Source organism: Ascaphus truei, chromosome 10 (genome assembly GCF_040206685.1).
Source record: "Ascaphus truei isolate aAscTru1 chromosome 10, aAscTru1.hap1, whole genome shotgun sequence".
Lineage (NCBI taxonomy): Eukaryota > Metazoa > Chordata > Amphibia > Anura > Ascaphidae > Ascaphus > Ascaphus truei.
The window spans coordinates 26,319,529-26,337,398 of record NC_134492.1 but is presented as its reverse complement, the minus strand read 5'-3'; the positions used below and the strand labels follow the sequence as shown (position 1 = coordinate 26,337,398).

At 43.5% G+C, this 17,870-nt stretch overlaps 1 protein-coding gene across 7 annotated transcripts in view; it reads left to right on the top strand.

Annotated features, from left to right (window-relative positions):
* The window catches only part of LOC142503696 (cytosolic carboxypeptidase 6-like), a 1,053,590-nt gene extending 1,037,213 nt beyond the window's left edge, over nucleotides 1-16,377 (top strand). For 3 of the 7 annotated variants that reach the window (XM_075616294.1, XM_075616295.1, XM_075616299.1), the window contains one exon: nucleotides 15,792-16,377. In XM_075616294.1, coding sequence (XP_075472409.1) covers nucleotides 15,792-15,900 — 109 coding nt within the window. In that variant the 3' untranslated portion in view covers nucleotides 15,901-16,377. The remainder of the gene's footprint in view (nucleotides 1-15,791) is intronic. The other 4 variants (XM_075616296.1, XM_075616293.1, XM_075616292.1 and 1 more) reach the window with 4 other exon arrangements.
* Nucleotides 16,378-17,870: the final 1,493 nt, after the last annotated feature.

Sequence of the window (17,870 nt, the reverse complement as noted above, 5' to 3'; positions counted from 1 at the left end):
AGGTAGTCCTGGTAGACCCAGGAGGAACAACATTAGTATTATTGGACCACATTTCAAGCAATTCGAAAGGTGTGAGGCATGGGGGATCTCTGGAGCAGAATCAGGCGTTTGGTTGCGTCCATCTCGCTACGACTGCTTAGCCAATAAGGGAAGTTAATTTAAGGGGTTTTAGCGGTTAGGGTAGGTGGTTAAGAATAGGAGTTTTAAGATAAAGGGTTACAGTTTTTAGGGTAAGGGGTTTTAGGGTAGAGAGGGTAGCGTTAATATTAGGGGTTAAGATTAGGGTAAAGGGTAAGGTAAGTGGCTTACCTTGGCGGTGAAATGACCTGCGGTGAGGTGAGTGGTGGCAAAACGCCAGCAGCAACTTGGTTACGGCAAAATGTCCTAGACCAAGGGTCACAAAGTTCCTGTGCCCCCCATGCTTGCTCACCCCGTGGGTCGCATCCCCCATTACATTTAATGCAGTGTCAAATTATGCCACGGGGTCATGTCACATGACCCTGCGGCATCATTTGATGCCCGTCGACATGGAAACGCGTGGACCGAATGCCTTATAAGTGAGTTTACAGAGGCCTCGCGCTGAAGAGCGTGGGGATTCTGTAACCACCGCACCCCCCCCAAAAAAACTCCGCCCCCCCCAGTTTGCGCACCTCTGTCCTAGACCACTTTAGAGTTCGTTTTAGAAAAGAGTACACAAGGTCTGTGCTTTAAATACACAAAAAGAGACAAACTAAATCCTTTTCACTTTGAAATGAAAGTGAAAATGTGGCTTTGCACATAAAAAGAACTGGCTCGCCATAACCCTCAGTACAATAACATAATGAGGAGGCGAGAAATGAATGTGATACATACATTTGGATATACCAATTTATGTCTCACCATCTGAAATTTTCCCTCTGTTTTCTGAGCATCACTTAAACAGCCAGCGCGGAGGGGTTCATCTTATGCTAATTAACATCACATTAAAACGTATGAAGCTTGAATACGAGTTTGTCACAAAGCAGGCTCTCCCTCTTCAAAGAGTCGTGCTTTTACCACTAGATCACCACTGGCCCTGGCTTGGATTTCCAGAAATAAACACAGCGTTTACCGGCTATGTTTATTTTATTTGTATTGTTGCTTCCAAGAAGGTCTTGCCAGGAAATGAAACTTGAAATGAAGCTGCCCAGCCAGGCGTGACGAGGCAAACCTCACAGTGCAGGATAGGATTGCAAAATACAGCTTGGGAAAATCAAGGAATATTCCATCACAGAGGCCTGTGCAAACAGTGTGTGGTCTGCTCTAACGGCCCCTTACACTGATAGAGGCCACATTACTCTGTCTGACCCCATTACATACCCAAAGTCTTATTTCAGGTGGGCTTATTTGGGAAACATGACTTACACAGGAAGAAACACACACAGCATATTACATACAACACAGGAACTGTGACAAACTGGTTAAAGGTGCTGTCCACCAACTCACAGTAATGGCCACCGCTGCTCCTCTCTTACCTTTCCTACCTGGGTGTCTCAAGGCATAGAAAGTTTACTTTGTGCAACCATATAATTTTTCCCAATGTCGAAACTGTGAGACAAATGTAAGAATGTGGTCAGTCATGTTTCCCATATTTGATGCAGATTATGGGAGCTTTGTGGCACCTTAGACCTGGCGGTGTTGTTGGCACATTAAGAAAAAGAAGCCGAATGATAGAACACAGAACTTGATACATCCCATTATAATATGAGTGTCATGTACTGCAATTCTATCCCAGCTCATCCCCAACTCTCCAAGCCGATGCACACAGGGAAAAATAGATGCCAAGTTCCCTAAAGCAGCAGAACAGGCTGCATTGCATTTTTAATGTATTTTTATTTATTTTTTAATTACAGGATTGAAGCTGGGGGAATCCTGAGCTGAGTTAATTTCAGCTCCGGGAGCCCGATGCTTCCAGAAATACTTACCTCTGTAGAGGTGCTGGTATCTATGCAGGTAGGGAGGTGTGTGCCTAACATAAAATTCTCCTCACTAGAACATTTAGAAACTTTAACCCACAACAGTTTCTGGCTGACCTTACCAACTGCCCTTGGCACAGAATCGACTTAATTCCTGACCCTGATTCTGCGCTCGACTATTTCCAAGCAGAGTTGTTAAAACTCTGTGATACCCATGCTTCACTATGCAGAATAAGAGTAAGGGGGGCCCACTGACATTGCAAATGCATTCAATGATTACTTTGTAGGGTGTGCTACTAACTTATAAGCGAAACACAACACAAACCACAAACTTGAATCTCATCCTGGGAGTACCCCTATAGCCCCATCCCCTCCCAACACTGCCCACAATTTTCAATTTGTCCCAGTATCTGAAGAGGAGATTACACAAGCGCTCCTCAAATTAAAACTAAGCAGCCAATATGGACCTGATTTACTGCAATCTAAGTTCCTAAGACTTGGTGCCCCCGCCATTGCCAAACCAATTGCTTCCATAGTCAACTCTATTCTGTCTACAGGCCATATCCCTAAAACCTGGAAAACTGCCAGAGTTGTCCCAATCTTCAAAAGTGAGGACAAAAGCACTGTCTCAAACTACAGGCCAATCTCTCTTCTCCCAATCCTATCCAAAGTCATGGGAAAATGTGTTCATTCCCAATTAAGTGATTACTATACCAAGACAAATTTCCCTAGCCAATTCCAATCTGGCTTTCGCCCCAAACACTCCACCATAACTACCCTGCTAAAAGTTTGCAATGAAATCCAGTGTGGAATGGAAAGGGGACAACTCACTGGTGCAATATTCCTAAATTTTGCAAAGGGTTTTGATACTGTTGATCATGCTATCCTGCTTAACAAACTCCAGTGCTCTGGAATAGGAAAAATGCTTTAAACTGGTTTCATTCCTACCTATCAGGTCGATCCCAACATGTGTTCATCTCATGCTCTAACTCCAACCCCTTGGCTATCACCTGTGGTGTCCCGCAAGGCTCTGTTCTGGGGCCCCTACTCTTCTCAGTGTTCATTAATGGTCTTCATAAAACTTGTAAGAGAGCTTCCATACACATGTATGCAGATGACACTATTTTACATGCACACAGCCATAGCCTGTCCGACCTTGAACACATACTTCAATCTGACTTTTTGAGACTCGAAAATGAGATTTCCCAAAACAAACTGTTTTTAAACACTAACAAGACTGTAACAATGGTATTTGGGACCAAGACTACATTTTTAAAGCTTCCACTGGCTGAGCTCCAGATCAGAATCAACGCTAACACCACCCTAACTCCTGTTACTAGTTTTAAATACTTGGGCATATGGTTTGACTCCCACTTAACATTCAGGTGCACATTGATACCCTGGCATCCAAAACCTATGCCAAACTAGGTGTACTTTACAGGAACAAATCCTCCCTAAGTCTGCTGGTCAGAAAGCGTATAGCACATTGCCAATTATAGACTATGGGGACATAGTATATGGCACAGCACCCCGAACCCGCCTTAGCAAACTTGACACCCTCTACAATTCAATATGTTGTTTTGTTCTCCAATGCAACTACAACAGTCTAGGCGCAAAGTTCATCTTTCCTCTTGACTTCAAATACTTTCTAGGTAAGCTACCCATCTACTGCTGCGGCACAGTTTATTCGAGCATTTGCCCGTTCTGTGCCGCAGCAGTAGCCTGGCGCATAAAGTGTGTCGGTAGTGTATCTGAACAAGCTCCTCACCCCTACCACATGCAGCACTTATCACCTGAGATCTGACTAGAAAAGACTATTCATGGTCCCAAGGCTCAACTAAGAAGCCGGACGTTCCTCCTTCTCTTACCGTGCACCCCAAAACTGGAAAAACCTACCGGAGACTCTCACAGTCACCACCAGTTTAAGTTCTTTCAAAACTAAAGCTGTCTCACATTTCAATCTGGTCTGTAACTGTTACATACGCCTATAACATATATTATCTTTAACTGTGCATGCAATGTCTTGTGTATAATGTATAACCCTGTTCACTTATGTAACTGTATTTGTAACCATGTACTATTTGTCATTTTAACTCTAAGCCCAGGACATACGTGAAAACGAGAGGTAACTCTCAATGTATTACTTCCGGGTAAAACATTTGATAAATAAATAAACACAATGGCGGCCTTAAATGTCCCGCATCACGCGAGCCAATAGGAAGCCGTGACGTCATCTGTTGCAGCTTCCTTTTGGCCAGCGTGACCGGGACAATTAAATTAAACTTCACAGGGATACCAGCACCGTTATGGGAGGTAAGTATCGCTATAAGCAAGGGGTCCCCAGAGCTGAAATTAACACAGTTCAGTCCGGAGACCCCCTACTTCAATCCTGTGATTAAAAGGCAATGCAGCCTGTTCTGCTGCATTAATGCATTGATTCTAGTATGAAAATGTCTCTATAGCTGCAAAACCACAGTTTTCTGCCTAATATAAGGCAGTGATGAGAATTCATGTTTTATCACAATCTTGTGTATCGCAGAGTCCAGCAATTCTACGGCGCTTCCTCTTTTTCCTAATAACATACAGAATATGATAACATTCCATCCTGGCCGACTTGCTAATTACCCAGAGATTTCTGTTTAACATTGGGGTCGTTTTGCTTGCATTTGCAGAAAAACCAATTACAGCGAGGTCAGGCTTTCTCTCGCAGCACAGAAAGAGATGGTCATGAGGTAGCGACTATTATTACTGCGGCTATAAAGGTGCTAACATATTCCTCAGCGCAGTACAATACAAGATGAAACACAAAGTAACAGGTTATAACATAGGAATACAAATTAGGAAAGGCGGTGCCTAGCTCACAGGAGTACTTCTGGAGGAAAGGTTTCAGTGATATACACCGAGACAGGGATGGAGACATTTCACATGTTTGAGCAAATCTCCCTCATTGGAAGTATTTAACACCTTCACGACCAGAAGGGATTTGCACTATATGGTAGCCATCCCAAGCACTGGAAGGTTGAATGAAATTCCCCTTGCAGGGTACTATTTTTTTTTTTTTATAATTTCTTTGGGTACTTATATTTTATTGATAGTTATGTGAATTTATTGGGATGGGTAAAGCATTTATACATACATATTAGCATATCTATCAAATCTAACATAGTAAATATCGTAGCGTCCAAAATATTTTTAGTTTAAGTACGGAGATATTCCAGCATGTAGGAACCGAGGCGCCCCGATCACGGAAAAATCGGGGAATGGAACCATTTAAATAGGCAGAGAGTAGTACCATACATACAATATACCAAATGTTATGTACCTGGTAGAGGGAGTAGATTGCTTCCAGTTCTTGGCATTGGGGCATCTGGTGGCATTTAGAATTTGTGAGATGATTTTGGACTCATTTTTATTCAAATTGTCAGTGGGCTTCCCTAGTATTGTATATAATGGGTCTTGAGGGATGTTGACTCGCAGAACACTATTTATTAGAGCAAGCACTGCATTCCAGGCCATGACCAGCATATATGCAATATAGTGCCCATGTTGCTGCACTCACGCTAGCACAGTGACGACACCTGAGAGAAAGTAGTGTAACTCGGCGGGGACTGAGTACCATCTATATATTCATTTGTGTACCGTGCTATTTTTATTTAAAAGGATATTGCAGCTCATCAAAGATTTCCTATTCCACCTTTAAAATGTCCACATCAAATTTAAATAATTTGATAATCAAGGTTTTTTTATTTTTTATTATTTAACCCCTTCAATGTCTGCAGCAGAGGGATTAACCGAAGCGTCTGTGTGTGCCGACACTTGAGTTCCTGGTGGATTTTTTTTAATATGCTGAGAAAATGCATAAAAGAGACAAAGTTGTGGACGTTGAGAAGATATGTCGCCGTAGTGCCCACACGAAGTATACTGTAACGCCTCTATATCTCCTGCTGCTGTTACTCCATACAACACCCTAAACAGCTCACTGACAGAATGAAAGAACACACCAGCAGAGTATTTGGGCTAATTGATACAGCTTCAAACCTTGTTAGGCTAAGGCCCCGGTCACGGCGCTCTAATGCGCGCCCGCGCTTTCGGCTGCGCGTTCCGGCAATTCCCCAGTCTGCAGCTCACTGCAGGAGCAGAGACCGGGGGGGGCGTGCCGGAGGAGTGACGGGGGCGCGGCCATGACGTCACCCGGCAGGTTCGCCCTCATTGGCTGAACCGCCGGGGGCGTGCCTAGCCGCTCGACGCGAGTTCCTGCTCTCAATTCTATTGAGAGCAGGAGTAGCTCTCGCGCGAGCGCTGCGGCCCCCCCTCGCAGCGGGCCCGGCGCCGTTGCGGGGAGGGCTCTCGTGCACGCAGCGTCCGCCACAGCGGACGCTGTAGTAGGCAGCGGGGGCAAGGCCTTACCTTCACTTGATAAAAGCTCCTGTTGAATGAATTGGTCCCTTGGACCTCCCAGTCTCTCTAATTGGAGTGGCATGCAGATATCAATAGGATTGAAGGGTAACTTTTAAGGATTACCTTTAAAAGCAGCAATACTACTTTCCAACTTTCTTTTTTCTTATTTGTATATGTAAAGCGTGTGACAATGTATAATTCTGTATTTTTACCTAAACTGGCAATCGTTTGGTGCTCCTGTTATAATTCTGTCAAAATTCTGATTGTGTGCCTAAGGCTGAGGCCATGCTAGGTGCGCAAGTGTGGTGTCACGTGCGCCTACGGCAGAGGCAACCCATGGCATGGGGATCTGGAGGAGGAATGCGATGGGGAGTCGTGTTGGGGGCATGCCAGTGACGTCATGTGAGCGGTTCGCCCTCATTGGCTGATCCGCGCACTTGACCTGGCCGTCGCACGACAAAATCAAATTATTTTGTCTGCTCGCCAATCGCGCGCCTGTGGTCGCGCGCTCTAAGGCCTTCCTCATTGAGGCACGACCTTTTGTTTACGCCGCGCGCACTGTCGCGCTAAGCATGGACGCGGCCTAACATAATGGCCGCTTCAGTCGGTGTAACTCAGAAGCTACAATATATCCTTGTATTACTAAGGTAACATTATCTATTGTTACAGTTTGCAGCTCAAACTGCTGGGAACATTGGCAACAAATGATCCCAAACAGGAAAGTGTTACAAATATCTGGCACTGCTTGGAAGGTGTGCTAAAACTTGCTACAGAAATCAAACTATGCTTTAAAATGAATTAATGCATAAATGCATTAAAAATGGCATTAAGAGTTGAATAAAAAATGGTTTTCAAAAAGACACTTATCTAATACTACAGAACGTATTATTAGTTTATTTAGGTTTTTAAATCCATAAAATGTCACATGTTTTGCTGCTGGAGCTCCTTGAAAACCAGTTGCCGGGGTTCAGTTTGTGCTTTGATTCCCTATGAGTTCAAAGCTGCTCTCCTGGCTGTATGTTTGCGGGTGCCTGAGGGATTCTGGGAGTGACTGGCTGCTTCATGTAAAGTGTAAGGTTTAGAGTCCCTGATTTAGCAGAAATTCCCAGCGTTGTTGGGAGCTCCAGACAAGATGCTTAATTAGAATATACTGTTTCTGTGAGGCTGTGTAATTAAACCAGAGGGACCCAATACTTTGTTGTTCTCTGTCCATTAAAGCTTATTTAAACCGGTTTCACTGAAAAGTGAAGGGCCAGGAGGTGTTGGAATGATTTTATCCAAGGAAATGGGCCACTTTTCAGCTGCACAGTTGGATTTAAGCATAAACAAAACCGCAGGAGCAAAGAACACAAGCTGTAACAATACCTCAGAATAAGAGGAGTTCAGGGAAAAAACTTACTGTATATTGGGGGCAAAATATGGATCCATTTATTGACCGACAACACACAAATAAAATTCAAGGGGCACTAGCTCTTAAGACAAACATGATGTAATGACTGTGACAAGTTTCATAGGTTAAATTGAGATAATTAGCACATTTTTATCAAATACAGGGCAAGTAAAATTAGCTTTGGCAGGGTTTTACTACCTGTATCTAGTGTATTTTGGCGATAAGACTGTCAGTCTTCCAAATTGCTCTTTGTTATGTTTCGTGTTTGCAAAGTCATTCCGATGCCATGATTAGTCGGGCTGATCAGTCGCTGATTCCCTTGAATCTAATGTTCCTGGGGCAAAGCATGTTAATATTTCACAAGACACAAATAAGTAAAACAGTAACTTTAAGGGTGACTGACGTTGATTGCGCTGGGATTAAACCTTTTAATGAAGGTTTGTAAACAATATGAAATATTCTATGAAGCCGTCTTGCTCCTGCACAGAAAGATTCCCGCTTTATTCAGTGTCCGACGTCAGCGGCGCATTGTGGAGCACGGATAGGACAGCTTCACACTGATTAGGGGCTGAGACAGATAATTGCCACAGAACTCACCCACATTATCCCCTTTCCTTCTGTCTAATAAAACCTATTGCCGGTGTTATCTGCTGATACCACAGTGCTTTAAATACATCAAATACATAGTGTCCAACATCTGAAAGGTCGTTTCGGAACATCTGGTAGGAAAATGCAGAAAAACCCTTCATCCTCCAGTCACTTGCTTTGGATTGAGAGAACGTTTATCAGGGAGAACGTAAAAAATAAATATACAGTTTTCAGTATATATATGAGGGAGTGTTGGCCAGTATGATCATATTTATGTGTCCGTTCACATGCTAGTCATACATGTTCCAGTAATTTTAGTAAGGAAATAATCAGATTTTTGGCAGGTCCTGTTAAAGCAGAAAATTTTGAAAAATGCTTGGTTCCACATCCTCTTTTGAAACAGGCTCTGACACACCTTTTTGAGCTTTCTACCCTTTGGCAACGAAGTATCACAAACAGATCGGTTGCTGTTTTCCAAACAGCAGACTGTCTATTACTCTGAAAGCTGTGACAATAATATGTTACACTTAGTAATATAATGTTACATATCAGCTGCAGCATTTCACTGACTGCAGCACAAAGTCAGAAGCGGCCATTTAGTTAGGCACACAATCAGGATTTTTACAAATTTATAACAGGAGCATCAAACGATTGCCAGCGTAGGTAAGAATGTAGAATTATATATTGTCACGTGCTTTACATATAAACATAATAAGAAAAAACAAGGGGGGTGTAGTATTGCTGCTTTAAAACATGATTTTCCTAACTTTTCTGCTTGCACGCGAGTCCTGCTTAATAACTGTGCTGATCACCAACAGATACAGTAAATATTGTATATTTTGTCACTTTGCTTTTCAAAGCCTGTATTTACCAAACTATTATGCACAAATAAGTTTATGAAAACAACCATAAAAAAATTATACTTTCACATTATTGCAATATATATATATATATATATATATATATATATATATATATATATATATATATATATATATATATATATATATATATATACACACACAACCTCACACTGATGAGACCCAAAAGGTCGAAACGACTGTCTGTGTGTAGGTTTACTGGCTATGCATCTTAACCCAGGCGGTGCTGAAAAACTGTACAATGCAGCAAGTATAAGCTTATAGGGGTCCATGTCAAAATGGATTTGAAACAAAAGGTGGCACTGTGTGCTCATTTGCATGTCATTTTCCAGAATCCCTTGCTGCAGTGGAAGCACTGTATGCTGGGCGATTATAGTGAAAGGCAGGGTTGCAGAACTGTCTGAGACATGCAAATGAGCACACAGTAATATTTCCATTTGAGATATATATATATATATATATATATATATATATATATATATATATATATACTGTATTTTCTATAGGCTGTCCCTCCCCTCAATCAGATCAATACCATTGCATTGCCTTTGCTAGCAGAGGGATTAACAAAATAGCAGACTGCAGGGGTTAATTAATTACCCACAAGCCATGGAAATATGATTTTTTTTTTTAGACATAACAATCCATTGCAAAAATAAAATAATTACAGTTTAAAGACTAATTGTATGGTTTCTTTAACCCCCCCCCCCCCAATATGTTCTGTTTTCTTTCTCCTTTAGACCACTCTTTTGATAATTATAATCTGTCATCTCCCACCTACACTTGTCTGCACAATGTATAAAGAGCATTATCGAAGCAACTGTCATAAAAGCAAATATGATATGCGACTGTCTGACACAATGCGTAGGTTCAGTTAAAAAGGCCCATTAAGCAAATTCTTCCAGAGTACATGGTTTGGGAAGCTTCCTGCAGAATGCTTACAAAAATATCATTTGGCTACAATTACCCTGTCGAGTACTTAGAAATCAGAATGTACACTTAGTAACAACAACGCATTATGTTTTCCACAGCACAAAGGCACCGCAGCGCTAACTCTGCAGCATGTTGAGTTTGCTGTAATACTGCTGGCAGTGTATTAGTAAATACGCAGCTAGAATAAATACATGTTACGGTTTTACAATTTCACTTGGTAAAAAAACACAGTGAGATGATTATGTTTCGGTGTGAATGGGAGCCGCTGTAAATGGAAGCAGCAGGAATGAAAGATTGGAGGCGCAGAATATGATCAACCCAGTAAACATGTTATTATTATTATATATTTATATATGTATATATATATTTTGGGGAAAACAAACAAGGGATACCGCAATCACACCATATAATGCAAGGTGCCCAAAACCCCCCCAGCTAATACACTACAAATTATTGTTGCTGGTGGGGCTCCAGGGACAAGGGTAAATATGACAAAAACAAGAAAAAATACATCCTAGGGGGAGCACTTGGGTTACCAAAAGGAATAACAATTTATTAAACATACATAGAAAGAAGCTTAAAAAACATGACCCCTAAAGGACCTCCAGTGGACAAAGAGATGCTCAGCAGAATAAAGTGTCATATCCACAAATGCGGAAGACACAGATAATCAGGACCGGCCGGTCACAAAAAGTGGGACAAAGGTCTACCAACATATAGCCTCACAACTGCATGTAAAAGATATGTATCAAAAATCCAAAAACCAGTCTCACGAATAAGTGAGTAGCACAATGGAGATACATATTAACAACAAAGCCACCATGGCCAGTAGCCCGAAACGCAAAAGGACGTATGTGGGAAGCAATGGATTGGATCACTAACTATGCGAGAGATATATCTGTAAAAATCCCATATGCTACCCACAGATCTGCGTCATACAGAAGCAATATTCAGCATTTAAGTGGCCTAATGCCATAACGTATAGGTGGTGTATCAGGAGCAAGGCATATCCCAGAGGCAAGAGCCCAGAGTAGATGGAAAGTCCAGAAAAAAAGGATATATATGCTGTGTCTGAAAAAAACAGGGTCCCGTATGCCTCCTAACATAGAAATTGCAAGATGTTGAAAAAATAAAAATACTCAGCAAAGTAGTGATGAAGTCCTTAGTGATGGTATAGGCATCCGATGATTACGATGAAAGTGAAGGACACAGCACGTCATCAGAGTGATGAAAAGTCAGAAATCCAAATGATATAATATGCATGAGTAATCATATGGGTAAATGAGAAGGGGTTCCAGCACCTCACTCGTGATCCAGGGTCACTTTAAGCAGAATCAGACTCGGGTTGCGCAGGTATACGGCTCTATACAGATGTAGCAGGATACAGACAACGGGCTAGTGGGAGCAACCGTCATTGTCTTTTCATTAAGTGCGTGCCAAAAAGGGGTGGGGCTAATGCGTTATTGCAGCCGCTGACGCACTTAATGTCTGCTACACCTGTATAGGGACAGACCCTGCTAGGGTCAAAGTAAACAGTGCCGTGTTTAACAGGTTAAATCAGGGGTGGCCAACTCTAGTTCTCAAGGGCCACCAACAGGTTTTCAAGATATCCCTGCTTCAGCACAGGACGTACAATCAGTGGCTCATCTAAATGATATGCAAAGTCACAATGGCAGACATTTTTATGACGGCCTTTAAAAAATAGTTTTAAGTCGAGATTTATTTGCAATAGATATAAATGCCAAATGGTTTCATGATTAAAAAGGAAAATAACAGCATGTTTGAGCTATATCTTCACACTGACTGTTAATGTGGCAGGAATGGTCCCCTTAACCATTTCACTGCCAGACAGGCCTAAAAAGCCTATATATATATATATATATATATATATATATATATATCAATCAAATAAAAAGATCACTTGTGAGCACATTCTTACATATGTCTTAGGAAGGTCTGTAACCCTGCCTTTCACCATTATCCCCAGCATACAGTGCTTCCACCTTTTGTCTGAAAAACCATTGTTACATGGAGCCCATATAAGCTAATGCTCGCTGTTAACACAGCTTAACTTCACCCACCATAACTTAAAACACACACACACCCACACCACACACACACACATATATATATATATATATATATATATATATATATATATATATATATATATATATATACTGTATATATTGGTATAGGCACATGGGAACCAACCACAATTTTCTTTTCCAAAATAGGCCATTACTGGAGGATATGAGGATATATTTAATGATGTGATCAAGATAGTAATGGGGCAATAAGGCCAGGTTCTGCAAGGAAAGGTAGTGGGATTTACGAAGAAATTGCCCCCGTAACAGCTACTTTCACCTCACCGTTGACAAAATAATATTGCTGAAATTAAGATACTGTTGATATATTTTTGAAATGGACTGGGGGGGGTCTCTGGAGAAGGATTGAAAGTGATGTTCAGTTTCCATTTTGTGTGAAAGAATGTATGTGGTGTGTAAATGAGAGATTTCGCTCCTAAGTTGATTTACGAATGTGTCTAAAGTAACGCCCACATTCCTAGTGAGACTTGGTACCTGGAACCTATTCATAGTTGTTTTGAGGCTAGTTTTAACCAGGTTTAATGAGCTGTAATATGATTGGTTTAAGAATTAAGGAGTGGTTAGTATAATCTGCTTAGTACAGCTAAACCCCGTTATAACGCGCCTCGTTATACCGCGATTCGGTTATAACGCGGTTTTCCCGTGGCTCCCGTTTAAAAAAAAAAATAAATAATTTTTTTTTTTTTACATTTTTTTTTGCACACTGCACACACTGCACACACTCACTGCACACACACTACTCATTGCTCACACTGCCACACTGCACACTGCACACACACTGCTCATTGCTCACACTGACACACTGCACACACACTGCACACTGCACACACACTGCACACTGCACACACACTGCTCATTGCTCACACTGCACACACTGACACACTGCACACACACTGCACACTGCACACACGCTGCACACACACTGCTCATTGCTCACACTGACACACTGCACACACACTGCACACTGCACACACACTGCTCATTGCTCACACTGCACACACTGACACACTGCACACACACTGCACACTGCACACTGCACACACACTGCACACACACTGCACATTGCACACACTGCACATTGCTCACACTGCACACACTGCACACACACTGCACACACACTGCTCATTGGACACACTGCACACACACTGCACACTGCACACACACTGCTCATTGGACACACTGCACACTGCACACACACTGCACACACACTGCTCATTGCTGACACTGCACACACTGACACACTGCACACACACTGACACACTGCACACACACTGCTCATTGCTCACACTGCACACACTGACACACTGCACACACACTGCACACACACTGCTCATTGGACACACTGCACACACACTGCACACTACACACACACTGCTCATTGGACACACTGCACACACACTGCACACACACTGCTCATTGCTCACACTGCACACACTGACACACTGCACACACACTGCACACAATTATTATATAGAAATAAACAGACAACTGCACTTTAACAGATGTACAGTATTTTGCCTGTACAATGTCTTGTGACTTTTGTTTCACAAAGTTAAGGGGGTGGGAAGTCATTGTGCTGTGGGGGTTGGGGGGGTGGCGGGGCCCTGCGCTGCGGCTACGGCGGGCCCTGTACTGCGGTGGGGGGGGGGTTAGCGGTCTGTGTGTGTGAGTGCGAGTGCCTGTCTGTGTGTGTGTGTGTGAGTGCGTGAGTGCCTGCATGTGTGTGCGCGCGTGTGTGTGTATGAGTGCGTGAGTGCCTGTGTGTGTGTGTGTGTGTGTATGTATGAGTGCTCCAGCCCGAGTCCGTGGAGGGAGGGGGGGGGAGAGTAGCGGGTCCCTCCTGCAGCCAGTTGAGGGAGTGGGGGGAGAGTAGCAGCTCCCTCCTGCAGTCCGGGGAGGGGGGGGAGAGTAGCAGCTCCCTCCTGCAGTCCGTGGAGGGAGGGGGGGGAGAGTAGCGGGTCCCTCCGCTCAAGCCACGCCCCCCTCCCTGTCAAACCTCCCACCTCCCGCTCTTACACTTACTTACACACACACTCAGACACTTACACACACTCACACACACTTACACACACACTTACAGACACTCACACACACTTACGCACACCCACGCACACTTACGCACACTCACACACACTTACAGACACTTACAGACACTCACACACACTTACACACACTTAGACACACTTAGACACTCACAGACACTCACACACACTCACACACACTTACAGACACTCACACACACTCACACACACTTACAGACACTCACAGACACTCACACACACTTACGCACACTCACACACACTCACACACACCCACGCACACTTACACACACTCACACACACTTACAGACACTCACACACACTTACAGACACTCACACACACTCACACACACTTACAGACACTCACACACACTCACACACACTTACAGACACTCACACACAATCACACACACTTACACACACTTAGACACTCACAGACACTCACAGACACTCACACACACTCACACACACTTACAGACACTTACAGACACTCACACACACTCACACACACTTACAGACACTCACACACACTCACACACACTTACAGACACTCACAGACACTCACACACACTTACAGACACTCACAGACACTCACACACACTTACAGACACTCACACACACTCACACACACTTACACACACTCACAGACACTTACACACACTCACACCTACATACACACACCCATATACACACACACACTTTCTCTCCCATATATACATACACACACACACTCTCTCACTCTACACAGACGGGGGGTGGGGTCGGAGCAGAGGAAAGGCCGCGACCAGCACCACCACCCGCTCCCCCCCCTCCTCCCGCGCAGGCAGCGGGAGCACCGGGGACAGCGGTGGGGAGAAGAAACCCCCCGCTACCACCTCCATGCAGGCAGCGGGATCTGAGGTAAGCGGCGACCTGAGGGACATCCCCGCTCCCATCTCCTGCCCCGCGGCCTGTCCCGCGGTGACAGGGGGAAGCGGGGACAGGAGGGACATCCCCGCTCCCATCTCCTGCCCCGCGGCCTGTCCCGCGGTGACAGGGGGAAGCGGGGACAGGAGGGACATCCCCGCTCCCATCTCCTGCCCCGCGGCCTGTCCCGCGGTGACAGGGGGAAGCGGGGACAGGAGGGACATCCCCGCTCCCATCTCCTGCCCCGCGGGCTGTCCCGCGGTGACAGGGGGAAGCGGGGAGCGGAGGGACATGCCCGCTCCCATCTCCTGTCCCGCGGGATGAATATGCGCTAAAGCGCGGCGGCCATTTTTTTTTTTCGCGACCCCGTTAGTAACGCGGTGGTCTTGGGGTGGACCCCGAGACCCGCGTTATAACGGGGTTTAGCTGTAACTGTTTTAGACAAAGGAACCAAGAATGTATAAAGAGGCTGCCTGGACACTCCCTGGCAGAGAGTCTTGTAGACTTTTGAATGAGTATGTTCATACTATACTATGTATTGAAATAAACTACTTATTATCAACTGAACCCCGTTTGTCAATTTGGAACATTGACACCGTCTTTATATGTTTCAGCAGAGAGAAGTCCCCAGGCCTCTCCGGAGTGTGTCAGCAGGGCGCTGGAAGCACCCGCAAAGGGCGCAGAAGTTCAGCCAACACACAGGAACATCCAAAATCTTCATAGAATTCATTGCTGGTAATGTAGCAAGACCTAAGCTACAAAAAAAGTACATTCTGTGGCAGCATACTGCACATTGACCGTTGGTTATCCAGAAATGATTTAATTATAAGAACTTCTACAGAATGTTAATTCTAGAAAGGATATCCCATTCTGAGCATATTTTGGACAGTGCCCCAGCAAACTCAGAATGTGCTAAATAATTTACCCCAAGAAACATTACAGTTTGCATTAAATTCCCAAAGAGAAGAGTCTTGGACATGTCAACATATGCTATGCTCTCAGGATGAAAAGTCGCACGTTTCATAATGTTAACAGAATCTGCTTGGACCGGTGCAGAGGCCATGCAGAGATGTACCTGGTTATTTAAATTCATATATTTTGTACTTGTTTGTGTTGCACTTTGAGCTGTAATTGCAGAGTTTAGTTTGCGGGCCTCCCCCCCCCCTTATGTTTGATCATGTTTACAAAAAATAAAATGAAAATGAAAAAATATTGGTACGGAAATTATTATTTTTTAGCAGGGAATGATATAACGCAGTACTCCCTCCCAGCACGACGGGCAGGGATCAAGATGAAGTGATTTGTACCCCAAAAAAATATCAGTGTCTATTCACTGTGATAGTTAATGGCCATTTGGGTGAATCCTGCATGTGTGTAAAGTTCTGCGAAACTAAGCGGTGCTTTAAATACAAATCATTACTCTTGTTATAAAATATGCTGTTGAAATGATAATGTATTTAAAATGATCTCAGCAGTCTTATTTTCAGCGCTTACCGAGGATGTTCAGCTGGACGTCCAGTTGACTGACCTGGGCCACAGAAATAACCAATATGGAAGTGGGCCTCGGCTTTGAGACACATTCAGATAGCCAGATAAGGCTCGGCATTAGCTGAGTCCAGAAAAACACACATTAGAATAATTACTGATGTGAATTACTTTTATAAATAGCTCTTATTCCTGTTGGTTTTGCAAGATTGCTCGCTGGCTGACAGAGGACATGCATGAAACGACTGCACAGACACTGAGATCTGACCTCTAACCAAGAATAATATTAATTGTTGTGTGTGTCCCTAGGCAAGTCAAATAGAGAGATCTGATCAAGCTTAAACAGAGATTAGAAAAACGGTGACCTTTCTCCATAGTATATGTAGGGCAGTGTAAATATAGGCCCATACTAAGGAGAGTAGAGTGCCAGAGGAGGAGGGGAGGAGGGGAGGTTGATCAACCTGATAATGTGACAATGGGCATTGGCCTTCTATATTAACTTTCCCAATTAACCCTTCTCTGTCATGAAGGTCTCAGCATGTGATTAGTATCCCTTGTGTATGAATAACCACCTATTGAGCTACAAGAGACACTAGGCTTGTTTCTGAAATGTGTATATACAGTATATATATATATATATATATCTTTTGGTTGTGGAGTGGCCACCAGTACATTGAAGCGGTTACTGCAGGGAGATGCATTGCTGGCATTTCTAGTACTGAAAAGGTTGATATCAGTTCCTAGGACACCTTTAAGAGATCTGAATTTGAGATTATTTTCAATAAATCAATCTGCGGGGGAAACACGAACTAGCGAAGCACAACAAATTAAAAATGTTGTCTTTGTGTAGCTTCCTTCCTTTAAGTTCAAAAGGAGACATCAGTGGTCCCTGAATCGGTTTCTGGCTCCGTACTTCAGGCTCGTATCATATGAGTTGCTGAATGAAACAGACTTGGGTGTCTGCATCAACACAGAGATCACTTTGCTTTCACACACTATATTATTATCAGCTTTCATTAGCATCAAATGTAACAAGCTTTCCAAGAAGAGAAGATTGCATTTGGCATTTTTTCAGTTGCAGGACACTTCCTTAACTGGGCTGCTCTTCACAGAAGTGAGTAGGGCAGGGCACATGGACTTTAGAATTTAATACAAGATGATTTATTCAGCTGTAAAGACAGCCTTACTCAAGGATAGCTACAATATAG